At 35.6% G+C, this 27,354-nt stretch overlaps 1 protein-coding gene across 1 annotated transcript; it reads right to left on the reverse strand.

Moving 5' to 3' along the window:
* Positions 1 to 989: 989 nt before the first annotated feature.
* EHD4 (EH domain containing 4) lies at positions 990 to 27,354 on the reverse strand. Its single transcript, XM_034417786.3, has 6 exons — positions 26,613 to 27,354; positions 18,013 to 18,189; positions 14,694 to 14,791; positions 11,614 to 12,026; positions 6,920 to 7,084; positions 990 to 3,874 (listed from the first exon to the last, which is right to left on the reverse strand). The coding sequence occupies exons 1-6, from the start codon at positions 26,843 to 26,845 to the stop codon at positions 3,335 to 3,337; spliced, it is 1,626 nt and encodes a 541-aa protein (XP_034273677.1). The 5' UTR covers positions 26,846 to 27,354; the 3' UTR covers positions 990 to 3,334.

A 27,354-nucleotide genomic window follows, 5' to 3' on the forward strand; every position in this document is an offset into this window, starting at 1 on the left:
TCCTAAGGGTTGGAAAATCTTCTGTGGAGCTATAGTTGGATGGGTCATCTTAGGAATTGGCCAAAAATAGCCTATATATATGAACTATTTATACTATATTTAGCAATCCGTTGAGGTTTCAACATGATTCAGGGGGAAAATATGTTTGGTAACTTTGTTTGGCTGTTAGAAGTGTTGTAATGGAAGTGGTATATCATCCTGGAAAATCCCTTATGTTGTGGAAAACACTTGGGAAACTCTTGTGGAGAGATACACAGAGAAGCAATTCTTAAAGAGGCCAGAAGAACAGAGCAGTGATAACCCTTCTTTCTAATAAACCTTTTCCTCCTTTATACTATGTTTGAACCGCCCCCTCCCCCGAGAATCCAGTTGATTACTAAAGGCTATGATAGAAAATGAGGCTGGATAATCCTTTGTCTCACTTTGATACCATGGTCTTGCTGTTTTAAAGACAGTCATCAGTTTACATCCATCAGCAATTTTTTCTTTCAGCAAAAAGGAAGAAATCCAAGCAAATTTCACTTACCACAATCCTAAAAATGACAGCAGAATAATTTTAAAAAATGAGGACCTTTCAGAAATACAAGGTTTTCAGAAAAAGGGAGATAAGCAACAATTTTCGTGGAATATCTACATTTGCTTCTGCTACAACCCAGTAAGACATCCATGGTGCCATCAAAGTCAAACAACTCTGGCTGATCTAAAAAGCTGAACAGGTTGGACCTGACTAGTGTTTAGATAAGAGATCACCAGGAAATACCAGAGCTGTGGACATTATTGGGAACCTGAAAACACATCCTGGAAGGAGGCAGTAGAAAACTATGCCTGTAAAGAAAGCTATATGAACATGGCTCTAAAGTTGCTGGTTGCTAAGCTTGACTTGAAGACTCTTCTCCATGGACCATACAGACTTTAAAGTGGGAAAACATGCAAACATTTGTGCATGCACACACGTGTGACTCTAAAAAAGAAAGACAAACTAAAATGGATTAAGTTGTATAGCTTTTTTTATTTTTGGCAATAAATAAAATTATATATTCTGTCTATTTGTGATTTACAGATAGAATTTTATCTCTTGATTTCTTTTTTCAGTGTCACAAAAATTTCAATTTTCCTTTAAGGATTTTTCCCTTTGAAATCAACTGTATCTGCTAAATCTCAATAATACAAGAGCGAAAGATGATGAATTCCTTCCAGGCACCAGGCTCTTTAATCCAATGTGGTCCTCCTGGCCATTTGTCTCTTATTGTCCTTTCTCAATAAATTAGCTCCTTCAAAAACCTTGAAATCCCCACCATTGCAAAACCAGCATTGGCCTATATACCATCCCTCCTGACCGACGGGTTAATTTTAGTAACAGAACTGGAGCTAGATTGACAGTTTGGTGGAGTTTTCATTAAGCAATCTACTAAAAAATAAAGTTGAGATGATTACAGCATCTTAATGACAATGCTCACAAAGCGGTTATAATGAAGATCCAAAAGTGATACCCTGTTCTAATCATACTTAGCCGTAAAGTTAACCCAGAAAAAAGGGTTTTCCTCAGTAAGCCATGGTTAAGCATACTATGGCTTAATGTAATGCCTAAATATAACATGGTTCCCTGACAAAGTGTATGTTTTACAAATAGGAGCTCTCATGTTAGCACCTCCACTTACAGGGATCTGAGGCAACAAGTTTGGGAAATACCACTCATCAGTGCAGAAGAGACTGAAATGGCTGGACCAATCTGACTTCATATTTGTCACATTCATATCCTGCCTTTCATCCAGAAGTTCAAGGCATCAACTCAACTATACTTGATCATTGCTTAGAACAAGTTCATACCTGACAGTACAAAGGAAGAAGCAAGAGAATAGCAAACAAGATCCCTAGGATCATTACCCATCAAAAACTGGGAATACCAAAGAATGATCAATTTTGCCTTTCACATTAATAATGAATAATATTTCTGAGAAGAATTATCAAACCAGTTTACCTGCCCCGTATGTAATTCACTTTCAGTAAGTATACCTTTTATTTATGAACGGTAGCATTGCAAAGAATATTGTTAGGTGGTTAGCAAGTTTTATTTTTATGGAACTGAATTCTCAGAATGGGTATTTTTTAAAATTATATTTGTACAAAAAATACCCTACAGATTTATAGCTAATTAAAAGGTATCGATTACCTCTAACCTATTAGGATCTGACCACAATATTTGGTGAAAGCCTCCTCTTAAATTACTTTATAAAGTAAAAAATAAAATATACAGATACTCATTTTATCATAACTTGTCAGCTATGATGTTAAATGGAACCTCCATGGTCTGAGAAAGCATATCTCTAATCACCAAATGCCGAGAACAATAGGGAAAGGTACTGTAATGCATTCATGTCCTGTTTATAGAATTTCTGAAGAATTTGGCTGGAAACAAAATGCTGAAACTTTGAATCTAACCCTGCAAAACTGATATTTTATATCTTATTTATAAAAAGGCTATATGGATAATTTCAACAATTACTCTGATCACAATTAAAACATCAACCAAAATAATTATTTCTTAATTTCCCCAATTTTCTCAAATGAAGTTAATATTAAAACACTTATTTTTCCATACCATATTTTTCTTTTTCCCAGTGAACTATTTGTTCATAAATTTTAAATTAAACATACTTTTAAATATTTGATTAAAACAAGGAAGCTGCACTGAAATGCATTCTTTTAGGCTAAAAATGTAATCTAATCTAAGAAAGAGTTTGGAATATCATAAAAATATTTCAAACATATTTCAAATAGAAAAAAAACCAATGTGTCTTGGAATAGAACTGTTTTAAAGTTTTGTATTTTATTATTTAAATATTTGAATTTATTTTATACCTACGTAATCCTATTTCATCCATGTGACTGTATATTTAGTGGAAATATTTCTTCTTACCCATTTAATATTTGCAAAAAGAGATTTAAAAGGCACTTCTGACAAAATATTTTTGTGCAAGAGTTTCTATATATACTCATAAAAGTAATTGGTGCTCTACATTGCTGGTTCCTGTACCTTACAAAGTATATCACATCCAATTCATGTCTATTTTAAAAATAAATAATTTCTATAAGGACACAAATGTGCATACATGGATACCCTGACTAATTATAGTTTCTCATTGCCATTTCTCATTCTCTGTGCGTTTTTTAAAAAATGCAAACGCGATTTTGCTACAGGACAAATTTAACATTTGATATGGCTCTGAAAATATTGACAGATTAATATACTTTCAAGTGTACTAAAAGGATTCTTGCAAGTTTTTCTATGTAACAGGTTCCAACATTTTGTGTGTTTAACTTTTTCACAATTCATTTACCGCTCTATTCCACGCACATTTTTTCTATGGGATGGGGGTACCAAATGGATGGGCAAGTTATTAGGCAGTTCATATCCCTCCAATTTTATCTTGATGAGATGTTTCGCTAATGCAAATTCCTCTTCGTCCAACATGCCATCGTTATCACAGTCAGCAAGTTTCCAGATTTTCCCCAAGACACTGTTTGGCAGTTTGGAGGTCAGCATATCTTTCTTTGCATTGGCCCCGGAGATTCTACCATTGACCGGTGAGAGAGTGTAAAATATTTCATCATATGTGGGTTTATCTTTGGCAACGATCCATTCCTCTTCATCAGCTCCTTCCTTGGCACCTTCTCCGTAGCCATGGTCAAATGGTCCTGCTGTGGTGCCATCAAACGCCCCACCGTGAACCTTCTGTGTTGGCATGGTACGTTCTTCCTGTGTAACCAGAGTCATTAAACGAGCCACTTTATTGGCCAGCATGTTATCGACGGCTTCTATCAGTTTTGGTTTCAGTGAATGGAATTTAGTGAAGTCATAGTTCTCCAATTGTTCCTATGAAATGACAAAAACACATTTATTTATTTATTTATTTATTTATTTATTTATTATATTTCTATACTGCCTTTCTCCTGTAGGACTCCAGGCGGTGTACAGTCAAGAAAAATATAGACACACAAACATCATAAAATTGCTAATTAAAATTATTACTTAGTTTGGTCAATTAAATAAAACCCAGAATTAGATAACATTTAAAAAATCATTCACATAATCATAACAATGACAAGTCGGAATCTTTTCAATAACTCCTTGAAGAAATTATTGATGCTTACCAAGATTGAAAAGGAGGAATACAGAATGTTGCAAACAACATTAAACAGTAAACAATATGTTTGGGAAAACAATATTTATCCAGCCTGGACAAACAGGATACAGGATGAAAATTTAAGTTCATTTCAGGAATAGAAAAGCAAATATCTCTAGGTACAGAATTTCCATCAGCAGCAGTCAACATAATCAGTTGAGCTTCAACTCAATAATTCCTATAGAATTATTAGGAAGCCAATTATACTTTCAACATTAGTAACTTCTTATCCCACTAATGCTATTCACGAGTAAGAATCTGCACTTAAAAAATATAAAATGCATATAGTGTATACCTTGTGGAATTTTTTTTCCAAACCTTTAACAGCAGTGGCAATATGCAGCATCTGAATTTTCTTTTGGGTAAATAAGCAAATTATTGCATCCAATCTGTATGCGCTGTGAGGTACATGTGAACAGGAGGGGGAAAGGAAATGTTCTTGCTTGGCTCAGGTAAACAGGAGGGGAAAGGAAAGCGGCTTACAGTGAAAAGGCAGCAGCATTCCAAGTCACTACCCCACTGTCTCTCCCCAGGAATGCATTGTCACCAAAAAATTTTCTGGAAAGTTTTGCTTTGCAGCCCTCAGCCGGATCTGGGCCCTTTTGAACTCAATTTTATTTATTGTCTTTTCCTCTCTGATATAAAATTCCTCAATATTCCACTAGACCAGTGTTTTTTAAGCTTGGTAACTTTAAGAAATATGGAGTTTAGCTCCCAGAATTTCCCAGCTAGCCTATAAATCTGTACTAGAATAAAAAGACTGAAAAAGGTTTCAGGGCATCGGCATCTAGAATTCTCTTTTATCAGCCGGGCTGTAAGAAACATCTGCTATTTTCTTCTGGGAAAAAAGTAATGTGTTGCATTTCAGTGTGTGTTTCTGCTCCGTGTATGCTTGTGTAGGAGTGCACAGGGAAGACTGGTGGTGGCTGCATACATTCCACTCAGGGACACAAGACCAGGAATATTCCAAACAACTACCTAACTGCTACTCCCAAGGGGATGCAATGGGGAAAAAAACCTTGAATCTTTTTCTCTTGCTCTTCGAAACTCTTATTGAGTTTTTCCCCTTCTCCAATGAAATAAAAATAATTCAAATGTCCTTCCCGAAAAGTGAATGCAGGAAACTGATGTTTACAGTTGCTATTATATTTAGCTTAGTGTTGCTTGATGATTTGTAAGACTTTTCCGAAGTTTCAAACTTCTCCTCAGTTTTTTCTGGAAATGCCAGGACAGAATCTAAAAAAACCCTCTGTTTTACAGTCCAACTTTTCCTCTTTCCCAAGAGAGGCATTACACTTCCAACTGAAGTTTCCAAGTCTGCTTTTTATGACTGACTAAAAAGACATGATCACTTATTTATCATAGTTCTCAGCAAGGCCTATAAACCAGCGGTGAAATCCTCTGAAGTCTGCTATTGGTTCTGTGAGTCTGCTACTGAGCGCACGCTTTGCGCGCGCATGAGGCACACCCGCGCAGGACTAAAAAAGGAACATTTTAAAGCCTTCCAAGTCTGCGAAAGTAAGCAGAACAGCAAGGGGGGGGGAATCCGCTGTGCCACGTGATTTAGATTACCTAGAAAGCAGGAAATCAGATGGTTGTAGCTAATATAAATCACACGTCACAGCTGATTGTTGCCCAGCGATCGTCAGAAATAGCGGTTTGCCCGAACCGGTAGCATTTTTTACTACTGGTTTGGGAGAACCGGTCCAAACCGGTAGCATTTCACCCCTGCTATAAACCCTGAAATTGAAGCTATTTGTCAGTGCATCCAAAAAATCTAAGACTTTAACTCTCTCTTAAATTAGAGCCAAAAATGTTAAACAGGCAATCAGATATATTAAAAAATTAATATTAATTTTAAATTAGGTATGTTGGTCATCCCAAGTTAAAAGACAGGATACAATCATCATCATCACCTTCCTATGTTTACTTAAGAATCATAATAGGTATGTATCATTACATTTTTAATAAGTGGCTTATGTTTCTCTCTCTCATAAGAGCTCATTTGCTTTAGCTATCTCCCCTAGTCTGCAAAACAATATAAGTCATTTTTTTTCCTAAAAGCAGTATAGCTAGTTGAGGCAGTAAGGGCAGCACTGAATGCTGAGAAGACCATGAAGGTTTTTCAATGTAAATATCCCAACCAGAAACACAATCTAACCAGTTAAGATTGTTGAAAGCAAATTGCAAAGCTAGGTGGGAAAAGTTCTGAGAGAGGACAGAACTTTTTTAATAAAGTGCATCATCATGATCATCATCACTATCATCTTTCCAAGGCCATAGGAAAAACTCGGCAAGTGGATAAAAGTGACAAATCCAGTCTAAACATCTGGTTGACTGTGTGACTAACCTTACTTATTTATCTATGGCCTTGCATGGGGAGCTCAAAGGATTATGCAGCCGTGGAGCAGAGTTGGTGCCCCTTTGCCTTTTCAATTGATTTTTGCAAACCTCTAAAAACATTTGAGTTTTGAAATTTTAATTTCTAAGGTTTTAATTTTTACATACTGTTATGTATTGACATTTTACTGTACGCTACCCAGAGTCCCTCTTCCCAGTTCACAAATGTGAAAAATAAATAAATATTCTTTTTAATCATAATATATATCCCAAAACAATTGGGGGGAATTAAAACTGAGGCTAGATGGAGAGATGGAATTATTATTGTGTATGCAACTTTGAACAGATAAATTTTTATTTGGTAGCATATTTACCTATAATACAAGATACAATACCTGCATTTTCTTGATATCAGGAAAATCTCCTGGTGAAATCTGATACTCCTGCTGTAGCTGACGATAAATTTCAGGTAATTTGTTGATCAATTCCTTCTTTTTATTTTCTTTTCCAAATACTGAAGGCATTTCCCTTTTTAAATAGCTGATTATGTAAGCATGCACCTAAAAAGAGTAATTCATTTTTAAAAATATGTTTATGTATTCATTTATTTACATTTATCAATCAATACATGAAAATACATTTATTTACATGCATCTATGTATATTTTATGTAAAAAAATTAAGCATACACAAATCCACAAAGGAACTTGTAAAGCGAATCATGGGCGTTTAATGAAAATCTGATATTCCAAAATAGCACTAACATATCTCTAAAAAGAATTAGCAACTTCAAAATATACAACATTGGAACTAGAATCTTATATCAAACTGAGGAATTTATTAAGTCAAGGAATTAGAATTATGCATAAAATACAATGGATATGAAACTGCAGCAAAATCCAGTAAAATAATATTTGTATTTCTGGAAGTGTTTCTCCAGAGAGTGAGATTTTAAGTATGTCTAGCAAATATTTATATCTGATGATGTATAGAAGAATGGATTACAAAAAAATTTAGTAAACTTAAGGACTATCCAACTTTTGAGAGGAAATGGGGAAAAAAGAAAGGTTTGAACTAACTCAAAATCAGAATTTTGAATCACAGAATCACAGAAAGGGAGATATTATCATCTCTGGTGGTCATGCCGAAAGGCAAAACAATACTGGCAAGAAATTAAGACAATGATTGAAGAAATTACAAAACAAAAGTTGGAAATGAGGCCAGAAATTTTTCTATTGGGAATAATCATAGCACAATACACCAAAGAAATAAAATATCTGATTATCCATATCCTTACAGCAGCACGGATACTCTTTGCCCAAAATTGGAAATCTGAGCAGTTACCAACAGAAGATAAAATAATCGCTAAAATTACAGAATGCGCAGAAATGGATAGGCTTACAAAAGAACAAGAGAAAGACGATACTGATTACTATTTAGTGTGGCAAAGATGGTACAGCTGGCTGGAGGGAAAAATAGGAATATAAAAACAATTTTTGACTACTTAATAGGAATGTATAGAATTAAACAAAGAGTGAACTATAATGTTTTATATACAAATATGTAAATATGTAAATATAGATACGAATAGAGAAAGATAAGAAAAATAACCCACCGATGTAGTAAGTTTAAGAGTCAGTCATGGGACTGAATTGATGTTTGTTTGTTTTGTATGTTGTCTTAATGTATTTATGTTTGTTTGTATATTTTTTATTAATAAAAACTTTATTTAAAAAAACAAAACAAAATCAGAATTTGGAGCAACTTTTAAGAAAAGGAAAAATGCATGCTTTAGTTCAGACAGTTTGTTATGTTGAAAAACATAAAAACTGTATATAAGAAATTACTTTAAGAAGCAACATGAATTAGTACAAAAGAATTCCTGGCCTTGTCTGCTCTTCAATATGGTGGAAGTTGGCTTAACTTCCACCAAAAAAGGGGGGCCTCAACCAAGGAAAAAGTATGGGGATCCCCTAGATGGCAGGAACCCTTTCCCTTCAAATCCCGGAACTCGGGACTGTAGGACAAAAGCTGCATTGTTCTATTGTAGCCAAAAATCAGGACGACTCTGGTTGCTGTTCTCTCCCCGGCCCCACCCCAGATTCACCCATTCTATTAAAAGGCAGAGGCTTCCAAGAACTGTAGCTCAGTTCTTTGGGTCACTTCATTACTTTGCGCATCTGAACTACAGTTCCAGAAACTAAATGCTTTTTAATAAAATGGGTGAAACTTAAAAGGCACCACCTGAATTTTGAAATTAGGAACAGGCCTTTAATCCCTTCATCAGGAAATGATGTGTAAATTAACAGGAAAGAATTGTTAAGGTAACAGAAATAAGTGTTTTTCCTTCTTTCTCTCTAGCTTCATAATCTTTTTCTATTATTGATAGATAGGATCTCTATCATTATCCTAAACACTGTTTACTGAGATAACCACATTTGGAAATCTCAGCAGGATGTTGAGAATTATAGATTAATTAATGATGTTTGGAATTATAGATTAGGAATATATGTGCTTGTATATGCATATAACCTATTCTCTCTTTTAGCTAATACCTTATATATTACTTGACAACTACTTGTATGATTCCATGTTTAGACAATGTTTGCAATTTTACAAACGTTACCAGGCAAGGGTAGAACTATTAGAACTGTTAAAATAAGGCAATAAAGCCGAGGAATATCAATCTGAAAAGTATACTGTCAAGTTTCAGTCAAGTTTATCTTGTGCCTTTGCCAAACTGGAATGGACTTTCCACTGCATGCTATTTTAAAAGCTTCTTACCCCATTGTGGATGCCCATGGATTGATACTTGCTGTAGTTGGATGTAGATAATCTCGCAAACTGATATTGACAACAATTAATCTATCTATAGATGCAACATGTATGCATGTATACATACAACAATGCTTTCAAAGAAAACAAATGAAATCATGCTCTAATTTTGAAACAAACAAGATTAAAGAGCTTCCACCTATTCTTAACGGCCAGGAAAATTACAGGAAAATGCCTGCAGCAGTCAGTACAAATTTAAGGGGCCTTAATAATTATGTAAATAGGAGTTGCACAAGCACAGTGTCTGTTCAAAAACCTTTATGAAAGTTTATTTGTTTATTTAAAACATTTATGTAGCCGCCCATCTTTTAACCAACTCTGTGCAGCTCCTAATGAAATGTATAATTATATATAATCTACATAATTCCCCCTTGTGAATCTAGAATATTTCAGTTATGAAAAAGAATGAGTGTGTGACTGGAATAAAAATAGAAGAGTGCATCATAATTAGCAACAGTCACAGCTTCTGTATTTAGAATTACAATGGAAAAAAGTCAAGACCACTAGACTGAAACTACAGCATTCTTTGAATATCATTACAAAGCATAATTCCTCTCTATGAAAGGTAAATCTTATTTTTTTTACACCATGGTTTGTAAAGCCATTGGATTTTGCTTTGGGTTTTTTTTTCACTTTAAAGGTATTGAAATTTCAGTTCACTGGCTACGAAATCCACTTCTGCCTGTCTCCTGCTTGTACCATGACATCCAATATCATCAAGCAGTTTATACCTGATACTGACAGAAAAATACAACCCCAGATGTAAGAAAAGAGAAAGGACCAAGATAAAGAAAGAAATTAAAACTGAATTAGGATGCCTATATTTGTATATACAAGTTTCTACATACAAGTTTACAATAATTTATACTATTTTTACATAAATTAAATTAATAAATTTTAAATGAATATTAAAATAATTTATATTTTATATACATCAAATTGATCCAGCAGGTTCACACAAGTCAATTTCCTTCAATTTATACTGCTTCAAGTCCTGCAGTAATAAATGCTCCTAAACAAATCAAACAAAATGAAAATAAATAAAATAAATAGTTTGTATCCCACTCCTTATTCATGATGTTAGCATTTCCCTGGCTGCGTGCAAAAAAATTCCAGCATTTTTCATGTGTGGGAGCTCTAAGGTTATTGAGCCACCTTTCTCCACAAAAGACCTAAAGCCCAGAAGCCAAGATGCAGCACCAGACAGAAGATCCTGCAATCTGAGAAAAGTTTCATAAAATTGGATTAGAAGCTAAGATGACGTATTCTCAGGCCTTCTTGCCTAATTTTACTGGAGAGAGAGAGAGAGAAACCAAAGTTATCCAAGGTCAATGAATGAGTGGAATGTGGAATGAACCTTCTGAGTCCTGCATAACTGCTGCAATTTAAGATGGGGGGAGGGGGAGAAGAGAAAAAAAATTAAAACGCTTTAAATGCTGGTTCCTTGGTTACATTGAAATAGGAAATTTCCATAGCAGCCTAAGCAATTTGACTTCTTTCCTTAATAAAACAAATAAAAGGGCTTTCGGGTAAGGATCTATGGTGGACTAAATGTCCTTGAAAGAATGAGAACTGCAATGTGGTAGATCCTGGTTACTAGATAGTGCATTCTGTCTGGTCCAGTCTTTCCGGAGAAAAAGAAATCATGAGTTTGTCCACTTGCAGAAGGGAGGAAACTTGATTTTTATTCTTTCCCTTGCAATTAAGACACTTTTACTTTTGGGTTACAATATTACAATGGCAACCACCAGAACAGTGGCAAAAACAGCAGAAAGGAGGAAAGGACCACTAGAGCAACTTGCAGAGAGTAGATTTCTTGTTTGGCATTTTCTGGCCACAGAGGAATAATCCTTTAATTATTTATTGTAATAAGAAATTCCTTAAAAGTTTTTTTTTTTTTTTTAAATGCACACACTCCTGGGTGCCATTAAAAGCCATAATTTTCTAATGGTAGAACAAAAAGGAAAGGAAATATAAATGTAAATAAAGGTTTGATCCATCAGGAGAAAAATATTTTAAAGAAAGAAAATAATAACACCTCCCAAAATTTCTACCATGGAAGACAATGGATTCCACTGACCATCAACACTCTAGTCTGCTAGGTGTCTATCTCTGCCACATGGAAAGTTAAACAATAATCATAATGACATTTCTGTGACTTTATATAGATGGCCAATTATTGCGCTGCAGATGAAAATGGCAAGTCAGCAAACCAGCCACATCAGTCAGTAGCTATATATTACACCCCATCTTACCTTTGCAAGCCGTGACCTCTTGATCAGATCATTCAGCTTTCTCACTGTTGCTTTTTGTGGAAGATTCTGAATGTCTTGGAACAGATCTTGTGCCTCTACCTCAAATAATTTTCGGTTCTCTGTGTTTTGGAGGGGCTGGGCCCAAAAAGAACCAATATAAACCCGCAATACCTCTGGAGTATTAATTACTTTGCCCAAGGACCACATGAGTGCACCATATACTCTCATTAACTGCTGGGTGTCCACTTGGTCAGCCTTATTCAACACCACCCTTATCTTGTCATCCTGACCCCGGAATGCTTTGATTGCTTCTGAGAATTCATCAGAAATATCAAGTTTATGGGCATCAAATAAAAGGATGATTCGATCAACCCGCTCAGCAAACCACTGCAGGACATGACAGAAGTCGTAACCTGAACAAAAAAGACAATAAACAGGAAAAGGTGATGAAATATGATTTTGCTCAGTTTTTCAACATAACTCTTGCGGGATGAAGACATAATTTTGTAATGCTTGAATGAGTAATTTCAAATGCTACACTGGCAGCCAGTTCAGCTTCACTCTGCACTGCAAATGACTTTATGTTTTTGAACATGAACCTAAAGCAAATGTTAGTCATAATAAAAATGTAGAATTACACAGGTTGTCAAGAATACGGAGAATACCCACATATACAGCGGATCCCACAATCATGTATCTTACTCCAAATAATTAACTCCATAGTTACAGATAGGATTTTCCTATCTAAGTTAGATGATTTTCCTCTACAAGTGGCAGAAATCAGAGCTAGCTCCAAACCTTATTAAACTTGGCAACACATCATAGCCCAGCATAGCAAAAATCTATTTTAATGGAGATGGTTATTCATACACTCTTCCATGCCAGTATTTTGGCGGTTAAACCTAGCTAAATTTGCTGAGGTTGGTGCTATCCTTGAAAGGGGAAAAAGAAAACAAAAAAGGAACAGATTGTAAAACTGAGAAAGGGAAGAGTGGTGAAGAGATAGATTGTGGGAGATAAAAAGGCTAAAATTCCTTGGATCGGAGAAAAGATATCATGCCTTTTGAGGCATGATATTTTTGACAGATACATTACAAACAGTCCCTGGGTGAAGATATTAAGAATCTGAGTTAAATACAATGGTCCCTAATAACAAATGCAGACACTATTTTGTGACACCCATGAGAACATTGTACAGCTTCAGCAATTCATCTGTTTGAAGAAGAAAAACTCTGTACAAATCTCCCTTGGTATCTGGTTCAAGGTAAAGGTAAGATATACATTATATACCCGTGATGGTGAACCTATGGCATGCGTGCCGGAAGTGGCATGCAGAGATATCTCTCCAGGCACATGAGCCGTCGCCCGTTGCTCTTCCGGGTTCCGGCGTGCTGGCCAGCTGGTCTTCATGCGCATGAGCGGATGCTCTTCTGATTTCTGGCATACACATGCGCACTGGCCATCTGGTCTTCCGGTTTCTGGCACACATACGCACGTGAAGACCAGCTGGCCGGTGCACATGCACATGACAGAAACCGGAAGATCATCTTCCTGGTGCGCGCATGCGCAATGGGAAGCTGCTTTCTGGTTTCCAGCACACACACGTGTGCGCTTCCATTTTGGCATTCGGTGCCGAAAAGGTTCGCCAACACTGCTATATACTAAGATAAATATTTGACTAATGAACACTAAGTAAGAATCATATGTACCTGTTCTGGCTTACCTACAAATTAGATTTAAAGAAAGACTTAGGAACTGATCTCATTCATAATCTGGGGGAATTTATATATGCTAATTTCTGAAATTCTTAAGTACTTAACCTAAATCTTCAGCACATAAGACATATGATTCATTGTTCTGTTAGCAGAACATAATGTTCTATTTCTTTTCAATTAGCAGCATTACAAAAAAGAAAACACCAAAAAGCAGCATATGCTAGAAGCATGTGCTTAGGGAGATATCAGTTAAATATTAATTGTTTATTTTGCAGGAGGGTACACTTCAGAACCAATAATGCAAAAGCACTTCAAAAATCTGAAATCGCTGTAGAGTAGTAGAGAAATCAGATATGGTTTCATGGATGCTCACTGTTATTACTATGGTTTAACAAGTCAAATATAGTGATATACTTTATGATTAGACACCTTAAACACCATTTTACTAGAAATGTAGAGAATATTACAGTAATGTCATAAATAAAAAATAATAATCAAATAAAGCTGTCAGCCTTACTTGATTAAGGACTGACTATAGTGTCACTTTAGAATCAGTGCAATGTGTCCTAAGTAGGTGAATATTGTACAGTCATATCAAAACTAAATTACAAAACTTACAAATTGTTATTGGTTTGATATTCTCAAAGTTGTATACAAGAACTACCAGTTCCTTTAATTCTATGCTATTTATAGTCTTATTAATAAGTCAACGCCATAAATAATCAGTTTTCTCTAATTTGTGCCTTCCATGTGTTGGAATTATAACTTCCTAAATCTTTGGTCAGTGTGCTGAGAACTGTAGATCTGACATATGTGAAAGGCTGCAGTTTTGAGTAAGATATAATAGCTTAATATATTAATAAAACAATTTTGACAAAATATTTTTAATGACTTTGATTAATAAATGTAATAGTAGAGATTCAATATGATAAAACTATGCATATTGCATTTTACATTAAGCATTATAAATGGTTCACGTATATTATTTGGTTCTAACCTTTACAGTAACCCTGTGCAGTCAATTGAAGTTTTTCCCTTATATATTTCAAAGTCAATTACATTTTAATATAATGAACATTATAATCAAAGGAAAATGTTGCAATCCTTCAGTTCAGAGATAGTAATACAAGGAAGCATAAAACATGGATTTAATAATATGTTTAGCAGATTGTGGCTTAGAACACTGAAGGAACATCTAGGAACATGACTGGATAAACTGGGCTTGGTATGTTCAATGTCTCTTCTATTATTTGAATTATTTTATTTTAAAAAAAAATAATCCTAAATCTATTTTTTTATTCTGTCTGTTGTAAGTGCCTGCTGCCATGAGGGCATATATTTTCATATAAAAAAGAGGAAACTCACCTCTACTGATGCGTTGTTTCTCTCCTGAAAGAATGCCAGGGCTATCTATGATGCTGATGCTTTTTAGAACCTGATTGGGTAATTGAGCACACATGAACCTACATGGAAAAGGGAAAACTTTGGTTACAGAAGACTTGGGAAAAGCCTTTCCCTGTATTTAAATTACCAGCGATAGACGCCCTCAACCAAAGCATGAAATATGGTGCTTCATTTTGTCCAGCTTCTGTATATAAAATGATTCCAACTTTAAAACTCCTGCACATTTGGAGAGCATGAATATTTCTCCCCATAAGGGAGAAGAAATTCTACTTAGACCAGGATCCTGTTTTTCCATGGAGAAACTATATGTGAATATGGTGATTCACATGTAGGGCTCTTATCACATCCATATGTCCACCCATGGTCAACATGCATGATCCTAACTTCCATTCCACAAGTTACATATTCAATGACCCATCTTTCTATCATAAAACAAGATTTCTGGGATATTTCAGTGTATAACATTGAGGATAAAGAAGGAAGCCAAGCAAATTTATTGTGTACCCTTTGCCTGTCTAACACCATCTTTCTTCAGGAACTCTCTCCATAGAAGGAAGTGGATTAGTAGCTGGGAAGAGGGAAGAGTCCAGATATCTATTGAATACAATTCCCCAAAGGAGATCAAAGTTGTTTCAAACTCTCATCAAATCCAATTGTAGATGCCCCTACCACAATGATAGCAATTGTACATGGAAACTTATTAAAAGATGCAATATTTTATTTTATTTTATTTTTATTTTTTTATTTTTTTTTATTTTTTCTTACTTACTTATTTACTTACTCAATTTTATTGACCACTCATTTTACCACTAGGTGGCTTATTGCTATTAACCTGAGTTGGATAAATACAGACAGATGGATAAAGAATCTCTGAAATTTTATTTTTCATATCCAGAATTAAACTTCTCTAATGATTTGCACTGGATTATAACTCCAATATTATAGAGTTATTAGCTATTTTATCGAGGAATGATCGATACGTTGCTTAATACAACTGGGAAACATTACATTGGTAGAAGAATGTATGATAAGGAAAACAGAAGAAACTAAGGGACTGTTCCCATTCTTTAAAGAAAAGAAATATAATTGAAAAATTGCAGGATACACATGACTATGGAGAGATTCTAAGCCAAATACTATGCAAGATTTATTGATATGCTGGTGTAAACTTAAGTGACCCAATTAATAAAAACATTAAAATGAATAGTGATGGATATATTGTGTATTCCTTCCTAATTATTTTATTTAACAATACTGTTAAGCTATGCCAATTCATAACAATATTACACAACAACTATGCCATATAATCTAGGTGATGTACAATATGTTAAAATACACTAAAAAGCAAAATAGAATATACTGTATTTTGGATATGACAGCTTTTTTCCATTTGGAATGATTCTTAATATTTTAAATATATTTTCTGCAGTCTTTTTTACTAGGCTACCAAAAAAGAACTTTACACAATCAAGTAAGGAACAATGCAATTAAATTTTATTTTAAAAATCATTCATATTGTCCTCCTTGTGCATTTATTGGGTGGCTAAAAAAAGACAAGTTTATGAGAAGACTGTGTCCTTTATACCAACTAAACAATTACACTGTGTTTTATTTTTCTGGATGCCAAGAATGTAGTAGTGACAGGTTTTACATGAAAAACAAGAACTGCAATTACGTATAGAGACAGCACTGTAATACACTTAAGCTGTTGTGAGCATTATGGGCAATAAGAAAAGAGATAAGAGATTTTTCAGTAGTGTATAAATAAGCTCTTTGGATTCTAAACTAGAATTTAGAATTTTTTGTCTTTTTAAGAAAGTTGCAGAAACATAGTTCACTGAATTATCCCACAATTCTTGTTGGGCTACCAATGAAATATAAGAATTAGCATTTCTTTAAACAAAAATCTGGGCTGATAAATACACCACTAGAGAACAATATTTTGATTGTGTTACATTAGGACAAAAGCCAATTAAAGTTCTTTTCAGAGAAAAAAAGTTTCAAGAACGAAAAAAAACTCATAAAATTGACCTGGCTTTGCTATCTGGCCTGGGGGATCAGAGGATTGTATAGAGCCCATAAAATAGTTGTACTGTTCTTGAATGGCTGAGCATTCCCAGTGATTGCTCTGCGTGGCTTTTAATTGATTTTAACATTCACATTATAATATTATATTATACATACAAAAAAATAAAAACATTAAAATAGCCACACGGATATTATAATGTAAATGTTAAAATCAATTAAAAGCCATGCAGAGCTTGGTGTGTGTACCACACATACACACTGCCCAGAGTCATGAATATGAAAAAATTAAATTAAAATAACAACAACAACTGGAAAGGGACTTTTTATGTATATTTACATAACCAAATATATTTTTGTCCCTTCTTCCCTTCCATTTTACTCAAGCCACACAGGCAGAACAGGGATTTAGGCTCTTTAAGTTCAAGGCAAGAAAAACTGGAAGAAGTGAAGCTGAGGACCAGAATACTGATGAAGTAAGGCAAGGAAGAATTTACCAGTTTTTTATTTTTTTTTATTTTTTTTTTAAATTTGATTTATATGCCGCCCTTCTCCAGAGACTCAGGGCGGCTTACAATGTGCTAAGCAATATTCTTTTTATGAGAGCAGAATTGGAGCTTGTGGACTCTGGAAAGAGTGAGGCGAAGAGTGGCTCTAATTTTAGGAATGAGAATTATACGAAAAACAACCTTATAAATCTGTAGCTCACACAGTGCCTTATTCCTTCAGTAGCTGTTTTGGTTGTTGTTGTTTTTTACAAAAAAAGTTTGCTGAAGTTATCAAAGTATTTCCAGGAGTGAAAATATGGATTTGAACCTGGATTTCTCCAATCCTAGTCTAATAGCTTTTTGTCCCTTTAAAAAGGCTAAAAAACTCTTTCAAAATGTGCAGAATATATCCTACAACCTGAAAAATACTGCTACATCGTCTGCCTCCTAACTTCTTGCTTTTTTATACTTCAGTTCCCCTTACATGACTCTTGAAGATGGTAAAATTCCATTATTCTAAGTTATCATCAATTTTATTAGCTTTTGCTTAAAATGTTACTGATCTACATTTGTTACACAATTATATAGACTTATTTATATGAGCCTATAAAACAAAGGAATTTATGACTCATTTGGAAATGTCTGTATCTGTATATGTCATGCTGGTTGGAAGACAGAGACTAGAAACGGCCCACAGAAGTTTGGTTATTCAGCAGCATAAAATGTTATTCGATATATGCATAAATTACTGCACAGCCTTTCCTTACCTATTCAAGAACGCATTTCCAAAACGGCTGAGTTTGCGGAATGGCTTTTTGGGATCCACCACAAGAGCGTTTCCTGGAGTACTCCCTTCAGTATCTCCATACATGACAGCAATAAAAGAATCTGTAGTTGGTTCAGGGCCAATCCGCATCCCTGGAAAATCTTGCTCCAAGAGGTACCTAATCATGATGCAAAATATAATAAAACAATATTAAAAACAAATTAAGAATAAAGCATTAAGGTCTATTCTTCTAAGGAAAAGCTAGGATATAAATAAATGATCCCACCCTGAATATAGATTTCCACAAACCCTAAATTTAAAGGCTTTTCTGCTAAATTACTAGTCAGATTAATGACTTTGTATCTGACTTTTTTCATTTTTATCTGCATCACCAAATTCATCATCAGTGTTTCTTCCCTTTCCTGTTCACCTTAATAATAAGCCAACTCCTGATGTCCTACATCCTTTTCCACTTTTTATTTGAAATAAATAGACATGGGGGAGAAATGTTTTCAACCATAGCTTTCAATTTGTTTCTGTATACTGCAGATCAGGGAACAAATGACTTTTATCCTTACTAATACATAAAATACATACTCAAATGTTCAGGTTTATGAATTAGGTTTTCTATCTGTATAGCTGCTTTCTTGGCTTCATAAAATAAGACCAAGTGACCATGTTTGGCAAATTGTGTCAGTGCAAGAAAATAAAGAATATAAAATGATTGCTTGGCAGATCTTTTCCCAAATGCTTATTACTTTAAGAGATTACATAAATACCAGCCTTTTAACAGCTGTAATAAAAACTAAAATAATCTAATTCTGATAAGTCAAGCAGCATTATTTCCATTTTCCCTCAATCTTGTGTAATTCACATGACAGCAATTTCCTCCCTAGCCACATCCCAGAGACAAGTACATAGAAGTATGCCATTATCTTTTTTCCTGCTGTGGCCACAGAGGAGACAAAGCCAGAATAAGAGATACTGAACAGATAATTCTGCATGACATTCTATTGTAGTACTGAGATCATGCATTCCTATAGTTCTCAACCAGCATTTGAAGAAGTCCAGGCTGGGAAAATCTATTCTATTATATATTTCCAAGAAAATGAATAGTTACAGATCCTATACGTATGTTAAGGTACATTATACAGATAAGTCAAGCTTTTTAAAAAAATATTTCATGCCAAACCAGTGGTGAAATGTAAAATTTGTTACTACCGGTTCTGTGGGCGTGGCTTGGGGAGGTAATGTGACTGGCTGGGAGTGGCCAACTTTTTTTTTTTACTTTCAAAAGCATTTTTTTCTACAACCTCTTCAGCTGGAAATGCTTTTAAAAGCCTCTGACGATCCCAGCTGAGTCGCGCGATCATCAGGGGCTTTTCTTTTTAACTTTTAAAAGCATTTTTTCGGCCGAAGAGGTTGTAGAAAAAATGCTTTTAAAAGTAAAAAAAAAAAAAGTCTCTGATGATCGTGCGGCTCAGCTGGGCATGGGGAGGGGTGCTACCGGTTCTCTGAACCACCCGCCATCGCTACCGGATCAGGCGATCCGGTCCAAACCAGGAGCATTTCACCCCTGTGCCAAACCCCTTCTATGCTGACACCTTGAGTGGGACTTAGATCTTCATCACATGGAAACCATAGCTGGAGTGCTTTTATACATCTTTGACTGGTATACTAATTCTTTTCTAAGCAGAAGGATATGACTCATGCCCTCATTATCTCCACACTAGATTATAGCAATGTGCCATAGTTGGGGTTGCTCTTGAAAACTACAGATGTAGACTGAAAGCTGATTGATGCTAGCTCATTTGGCATCTATTTTGCAGTGTTGTATTGGTTTCCAACAGACAAATAAATAAATCCACTCATAATGTAAAAGAAAACAGTAAACAGAAAATATACAAAATCATTGAATCATTTGGCTCACAAAATCAAAGCCATTCTCTCTTGAATTGATTATTATAAAGGATAATTTAAGATCCTGTACTTTCTTTTGAAGAAGTATATGCCTGTTTTCTTACTTTAGGAATTGGCTCTTGTTAATCTTGCAATTTATTAAGATACTGAGAGCCCTATTTCACATATTATATCTAGCATGGTATTATATCTAGCATGCTCCAGTACATCCTACACTGATGCCCTTGATTTTATTACTCAAATGCAGAGAACATGGGGGGAAGGGGGGAGGACTGTCCATTACCGTATCTTAAATATCTCTTAAATGAAACTGTTGTCACTACAGTAATTTAGACTGTTATGCAAAGTACATAAATTGATGGACATGAAATAAGAATACAGTAATGCAACTACACTAATATAAGTTGACATAAATGACCTAAATATTTAAATTGTCTGAGACATTTGCAAACAATAGTTTTATTCTTTGTTTCAGCATGAAGCCAAAGAGTAACATTTTGTCCTTTTCATTCAAATCTGTTGAATGAAGGGCCAGAGAATCAAGATTTTATTGTATCCCAAACATCATCACAGGTAAATTGTGAACATAATTTTACACAAAGAACTTCTTTAGCACCAGCTGTGTTTGTGGTTCACACTGACTTTATTTGTATTTTGTTATTGGTTGTTTTACTAGTTACTGACTCAATCCTTTTAAAGTATATGCAACATAAATCACATACCTGTCTTCCACACACCCATATTAGAGAGCAATATAGCACAGAAGCTTCATAATACAAATTAAAATAAATATTGTTTCAGTATGGAAATGCTTCACTGGCCTAAATAGATTGTGTTATAGGATTACCATTCCACTCCAACAATTGTCTAGACCTGCAGACCCAAAGCAAACAGACAGGATAAGGGATAAACAAACTGCTCCATGCAGAAAGTGTTTCATGCATGGAACAGTTGATTTAGTAGCCTTTAAATATACTTGTTTCAAATATTTTGGTCTGTATATCGAACAACACTGGGCGCTTCTGTTTTGAGTCTGGACTGAAATGCTGTTCTTGCAGACAGAAGAGGTTATGAAAGAGGTAAAAGTGGAAGAAAGTCAACCCCGAGGGTTTTTGAAATGCTGTTCTTGCAGACAATAGTAGTTATGAAGGAGGTTAACAGTGGAAGAAAGTCAACCCTAAGGGGTTTCGTTGATGGTATGTGTACATACTGGTGGTACAAACTTTGCTCTACTCAACCCCTAAAATCATTCCCAAATCTCTCTGAATTTTTTTCTGCCCAAACACAGAACAACAAAAGTATCCCTAGTTCTGTTTCTGTTGAACTGCAGCTGATTTGGAATAGTCAGCAAGAAGTTCTGGAATGCAAAGGTTCAGTTTGAATGTGAAATAAAGTATACTGTCTCTTCCATGCACAACCTTTCATTAGAACTCTGCTCAGTTACAAAGCTGACTAACTATTTTTGTTGTACAAGCATAAAAGGAGAGCGGATGTTTGCTGAAGAGTAAGAATCCTGTTTGAAGTAAAATTTGTGACATGAGGCTTAGAAGGAAGTCTCATCTTAATAAAAACAGGAAGATAAGCAATCATAGCAGAAATACAGTAAATGGGAGTCATTAAGGGTACATATGTATATAATCTCAATTGCCTTCTCAGCCAAGAAGGCTAGTACATATATCGATATACAACTATAGAAAAGATTGATAATGTGGGCAATAGATGAAATGATGTATACTATATGTGAAGATTTACATATGAGGACATATATGGGGTCCCGCTAAGCAACTTGCTCAAACTGAAGACGTTACTTGGATAAGCAGCAAAACATTTCAAACTAAAAAAGAAAAGAAGTCCAGATACCATGACTCAGACAACTCTACCTGGATGACTAAGTCTTCATTGACAAATGTTCACCAAGTTTTGCTGGTTTGCCAGCTTTTATATTTTTTGGAACATGCCATCCTACTTGGTAACAATTACCCAAATTTTGAGAGGGGGGGAAAATGATTATTATTTTTGCCTCCCTCTCCTAGCTATCACATTTCTATCTAAATTCAAGAAACATACCTGGATAATATTGCATGTTCAAGGGGGTTCTTTTCAAAATGTTAACTAGCGTAATATAGCTGCAAATCTGCTTACAAATATATTTAGAAATGATGTATCCTCAATATTTAAAATGAATAATTGACTGCCAATTTATTATAAATTGTCAAAAATGCTATTTTTCAGTTTCAAAGCCCATATTTACATTTTCAGCTATAATAGGTAAATTTTAATATTTTTGTGGTAAGCTATATGCAGAGTTTTGAACTCATCCTTTCCTCAAAATGGTAACATATCTAAAACACATAAATCAAGCAGAAATGATTAAAAGGTGGCACAATATATTTAATTTGTGCATCACAAATAGATGAGTAGGAAATGCCTGAAGAAGACTGGGAAAATCATACTGAGCATACAAAACACTTGTGACTAGGAGAATGAAGAGACAACTAGCACTATTGGATAGAGGATTTTAACAGAATGAAGGAACTGATAAGCTGAAATAGAAAAATGTTTCATGCTCTTGGGAGAAACTGATATAGGAAGCTTTCTTGGGCAACCAAATAAATTTGTCTTACACCGAAAATATTCTAGAGTTGGAAAGTACTCATAAGAAAGAGGTTGCTAAACAATAGTGATTTGGAAGGTGATTGTGGTCATGTACAGAGAGAATCGCAAAAGGAAGCTTTGAGGGCAAAGAGACCTATACTGCAAATAATCTAAGTAGGAGGGATACTGTAAAAAGTAAAAGTATGAGACAAAGTCAACAACTAGAAAAATCAATGGTTGGATGTGATCTACCAAGTAGGTACATTAAGCATGAACACCTCTAAACATCAGCCTCTCCTTTAAAACAGCTACACTTAAAGAGAGACCACTTAACAATATGTTCGAGTGTATGCAGTACATGAATCCTTGGTTAACAACAATTAGTTCAGCGACCATTCAAAGTTATGACAATGAAGAACAAGGAGACTTATGGCCAGTCCTCAAAACTGCAGCCTTATCAGTATCTCAAATAAAATTTCTTTTCTCCCAGTTCCAGCAGTGCCAAATTATCTAATTCTCTTTCCAGTTTATAATTTCTATTTTACTCTCCATAATATCTGCTTAATATGTTTTACATCTCTAGATACTTGATTTAAAGAGATTTCCATCTTCTCAACTTTTTCATCTCCTCTTTCAAAAAAAAAACTTTATAAGTTTTTCATCCATTCTTTTTCCAAAAGCTGTCAATGTAGTATCAATTGATTCAGAACTTATAGCTGAATTTCTGAAACATTTTCTGAAGCAAATCTGGTATAATTCCTCATTCTACAGGTTACTCTATCTTTTTTGCTGTTTTTATCACTTTTCTGGTGGTTACCATTGTAATATTGCAATCCAAAAGTGAAAGTGTTTCAACTGCAAACAAAAGAATAAAAGGCAAGGTATCCTCTTTTTTCCTGTTGTCTTCCTATGCCCTTAATATTGATGCCTCAAATGGCACTTGGTATTCTAATATTTATATTAAAAACTAATCATTAGATTTTAGAGAACTAATAAAATTTATTCTTCATTTTGAAAATGACTAGGTGGAAGAATAAAATATATTTAGTAAAAAAACCCAAACACACACACTGACAGAATCAATTCTGCAATCTAAAATTAGGAAAATCAGTACTGTATCAAAATTTGAATACAACTGAAATTAATTCAGATTTAGCCTGTTGAGCTTTTTTTTTTACTTTTTAAAGCACACAATTCTGTGAAAAACTATAATATGAAACTTCAACCACAGACTCTTTAAAACTGCATGAGATGATTCCTATAACACCCATTGCAAAAGAAACCAGAGCCTTCAGTTCAGTCAACATCAGTCTTACTGCTCTTTGGACTTAAGCCAGTTCACCTTCGAACAGTATCTGTAAATCCAAATATAAAGAAGTGGCAGTATGTATTTCCAAAGAAAAAACAATGACTCTTTAGGCAATTTAAATTCTACCAGACTGGCTCTGCTAAATATTTACTTCACTAACTGCTGATGAAATGAATGTGTCAACTTGGGAGTTAACAAACTCTTATCTTGAAGTTAAGTATAGAACTTGCTAGGCTATCTACAGGGTATGAAACTAAACTTGTAGAAAGAAAAAGGAAGGAAAGCATTGAAAAGCGGAAGCATTCTAACAGGACTTCAATTCCTATAAAACCCGTAAAATCCATTCTATCTGGGACATGAAGTTCAAAGGTCATGGGAGACCACCATGGTGTTTGTATATTTTTTAAAAATGAAAAGATGAAGCAATGTTTCCACACAGGCTAAATTTAATGACTACCTAAAGGACTGTATTAATTCCATATTGATACAAATGGATATCTTGTGAATCTTTCTCCTTTATACTGTCATATTTATAGCTAAATTTTAATCAGTATTATATATGTAAGCTATTTTCAATTGCATACCTACCATTGTTGTTTGTGGGAAACATAGCTTCCTTTCCAATTATTTGTATTTCATTATGTGGATGAGATAATTGAACAATTCTCTGTGGAAGTTATTAATGGCAAATTAAATATTGAAAAGGGCAAATTGAAGGTGGCCAGTAATAAATGCTATCTGTCATGTATACATTGGGAGGTTTACATATATGTACATGCAATATTGCCAGAATGAGAGGGAATAAAACTCTAGATATAATGCCTAGCTTTAAGTCTTTAAAAGGAGAGCATTAAAATATTTTAACTTAAGGCTACTTGGAAAGATAATTAAGAGTATTTTTATCAGGTTCGCCTGATCCACCAGTTGCATCCCTTTCTGGACCGGGACTCCTTGTGCACGGTCACTCATGCCCTCGTCACCTCCCGTCTGGACTACTGTAATGCTCTCTACATGGGGCGCCCCCTGAAGAGCACTCAGAGGCTCCAACTGGTCCAGAATGTGGCCGCGTGGGTGATTATGGGAGCGACACGGCGCACCCATGTAACACCTCTCTTGTGAGCTGCACTGGCTCCCGGTGGTCTTCCGGGTGTGCTTCAAGGTACTGGTTAACATCTTTAAAACGCTCCATGGCTTAGGACCTAGGTACGTAAGAGATTGCCTTCTGCCACCGATAGCCTCCCACTAGCCAATACGCTCCCACAGAGAGGGACTCCTCAGGGTGCCGTCGGTCAAACAATGCCAATTGGCGATACCCAGGGGGAGAGCCTTCTCTGTGGGGGCATCTGCCCTCTGGAATGAATTGCCCCTGGAGATCTGCATGATCCCCGACCTACGTACCTTTCGCCGTGCCCTTAAGACTCTATTGTTTCAACAGGCTGGGCTGGCTTAGAAAATGAATATTAATTGGGTGTTTGTAGTTTTTTAATGTAAGGGCCAAATTTTTAATATATTTTAAACTGTTTTTAAATTTTATGGGTATATGTTGTTTTAGTATGGCTGTACACCACCCTGAGTCCTTCGGGAGAAGGGCGGTATAAAAATTTAAATAAATAAATAAATAAATAGTAAAAAGCAATTAAAAATATTACTCAGCTATCTTGAGACATTGATTCAGATGGAAATGTGTACTAGAAATATCTGTTATATCTGACTAGCTATCTTCAATACATTCTCAATAAGGCTATAAATGGAAAATCATCACGTTTGACATACCTCTATATGCACCACACTACTGATAACCTGTGCTACCAAAAATTCTTACCCTGAAACTGATCTTAAATTTATATAGCCAAACATTTACCAGATACAGTCTACATGGCAGGCTGCAAAGCCTGACCTCCAGACATCATATAATGTTCAATATTATGGAGGTTTTGGGGCTTTGGTTTCCTTATTTTTAACTTTTATTATGCATGAAGTAATATAGTAACCATTTCTTTAAAATGTATACTTTTCTGTGTACAAAGTCATATGCCACGTATCATTTTCTTCATTCAACTGTGGGAAAGATGCCCATTCAATTTATAAAACATTACAAATACTAGTAGATCATGCCCCTAGACAGAAACACTACCATAACAATCTAATCCTATTAAAGTTAAATGCCTCCAAAGGGCATATCCATTCACAAAGGGTGGTCTCCTGCTGCACAAAGCCATAATAGGATTTGCAAATCAAATTTTACAGTTGAGAATGTCATGTAAAAGCACCCAAGGCTAGTTAGTTAAGGAAACTGTAGTCAAACAACCCTGGCCTCACTGCAATACATGATGTCACAGGGGAACACTTTATTGTTTATTCCCTTGATAATGTTCATATACCTGACCACGCATTAAGCTATTGCTGATAAATTTTGATATTTGAATCCATCATCTTCTTGGCCTAGTCATCGTGTTTAATATCGCAGTTGGGATGGGGCAAGTGGAAGTCAAATAGAAAACTTGGTAGGTGTAGGACCATCCTTCACATACATGGTTTTCGGCTTAGCAAGGGAAGATAAACATTGCGGGTAGACCCAACACCTCCTCCCGACCAAAATCCCACCAGGTGAGGAGGGAAGAGAGGTGCGGCAGAGAGTCTTACTCTTGGGTTCTTCCAGAGAGTTACGGGCGGCTATTTACACCTGAAACAGCAGGAAGGCAACTCCCTGGCCCGGGCTAAACGCGCCATAATCGGTCCAGGAGGAAGCCGAGAGCGCGGTTTTTGTTTTTTTTTACCTGATAAAAGTGGTCTTCCCGGTGCTGTACTGACCCACGAGGAGCACCATGGGCTTGTTGTCGAAGTCCGCATCCTCCAGGGCGGGCGAGTGGAACTCATGAAAGCGGTAATGCTCCTCCAGCGGAAACAGCTTCTTCGCGTAAAGCTCTTTCAAACCGCCGGTCACCGTTTCCACCACGTCCTCGTTTTCGCCGGGCTTTTGGCCCCCGCTTTGCTTCAGCCAACTGAACATGGCGATGGTCGCTGTCGGCGGCCGGTCCCCCAACCGTTCGCTAGCTCGCTCGCGTTCCCGCCTGGGCTGCCACCAAGACTGAAAGGCCGAGCCGGCAAGCTGTGAACCCCGCCCTTCCTGCTTCGCTCTGCGGTGGCCTAGCTGAAGGGGAGGGACGTCCCGGGGCGGAGGCTGGAAACGCCACGGCGCTTTGCTCCGTCTGTATTTCTGTCTGTCTGTCTTCCTCCTTCCTTCTGGAAAGCGGATCCGAAGGCGACTTAATCAACCACCAATTTTATAGCATATCATAATTTTGTAGCAAAGCATAAGCGCACCAGCGTGCTTACCGTCCCTCTCCGAATGTTTTCTTTTATTCGTATCCTTTTCATGTATTTATAATTATGTTCTGTCATAAAATACATGCTTGACGAAATAAATAAAATAAAAATAAAACTATCAAGTGATAGGAGCCAGCCCGGGCATTTAGGTTATGGTTCGGTAGGACTTGAAACCAGGAAATTAGGTCAATT

This window comes from Pantherophis guttatus, chromosome 1 (genome assembly GCF_059756535.1).
Source record: "Pantherophis guttatus breed Tessera chromosome 1, ASM5975653v1, whole genome shotgun sequence".
NCBI classification, from domain to species: domain Eukaryota; kingdom Metazoa; phylum Chordata; class Lepidosauria; order Squamata; family Colubridae; genus Pantherophis; species Pantherophis guttatus.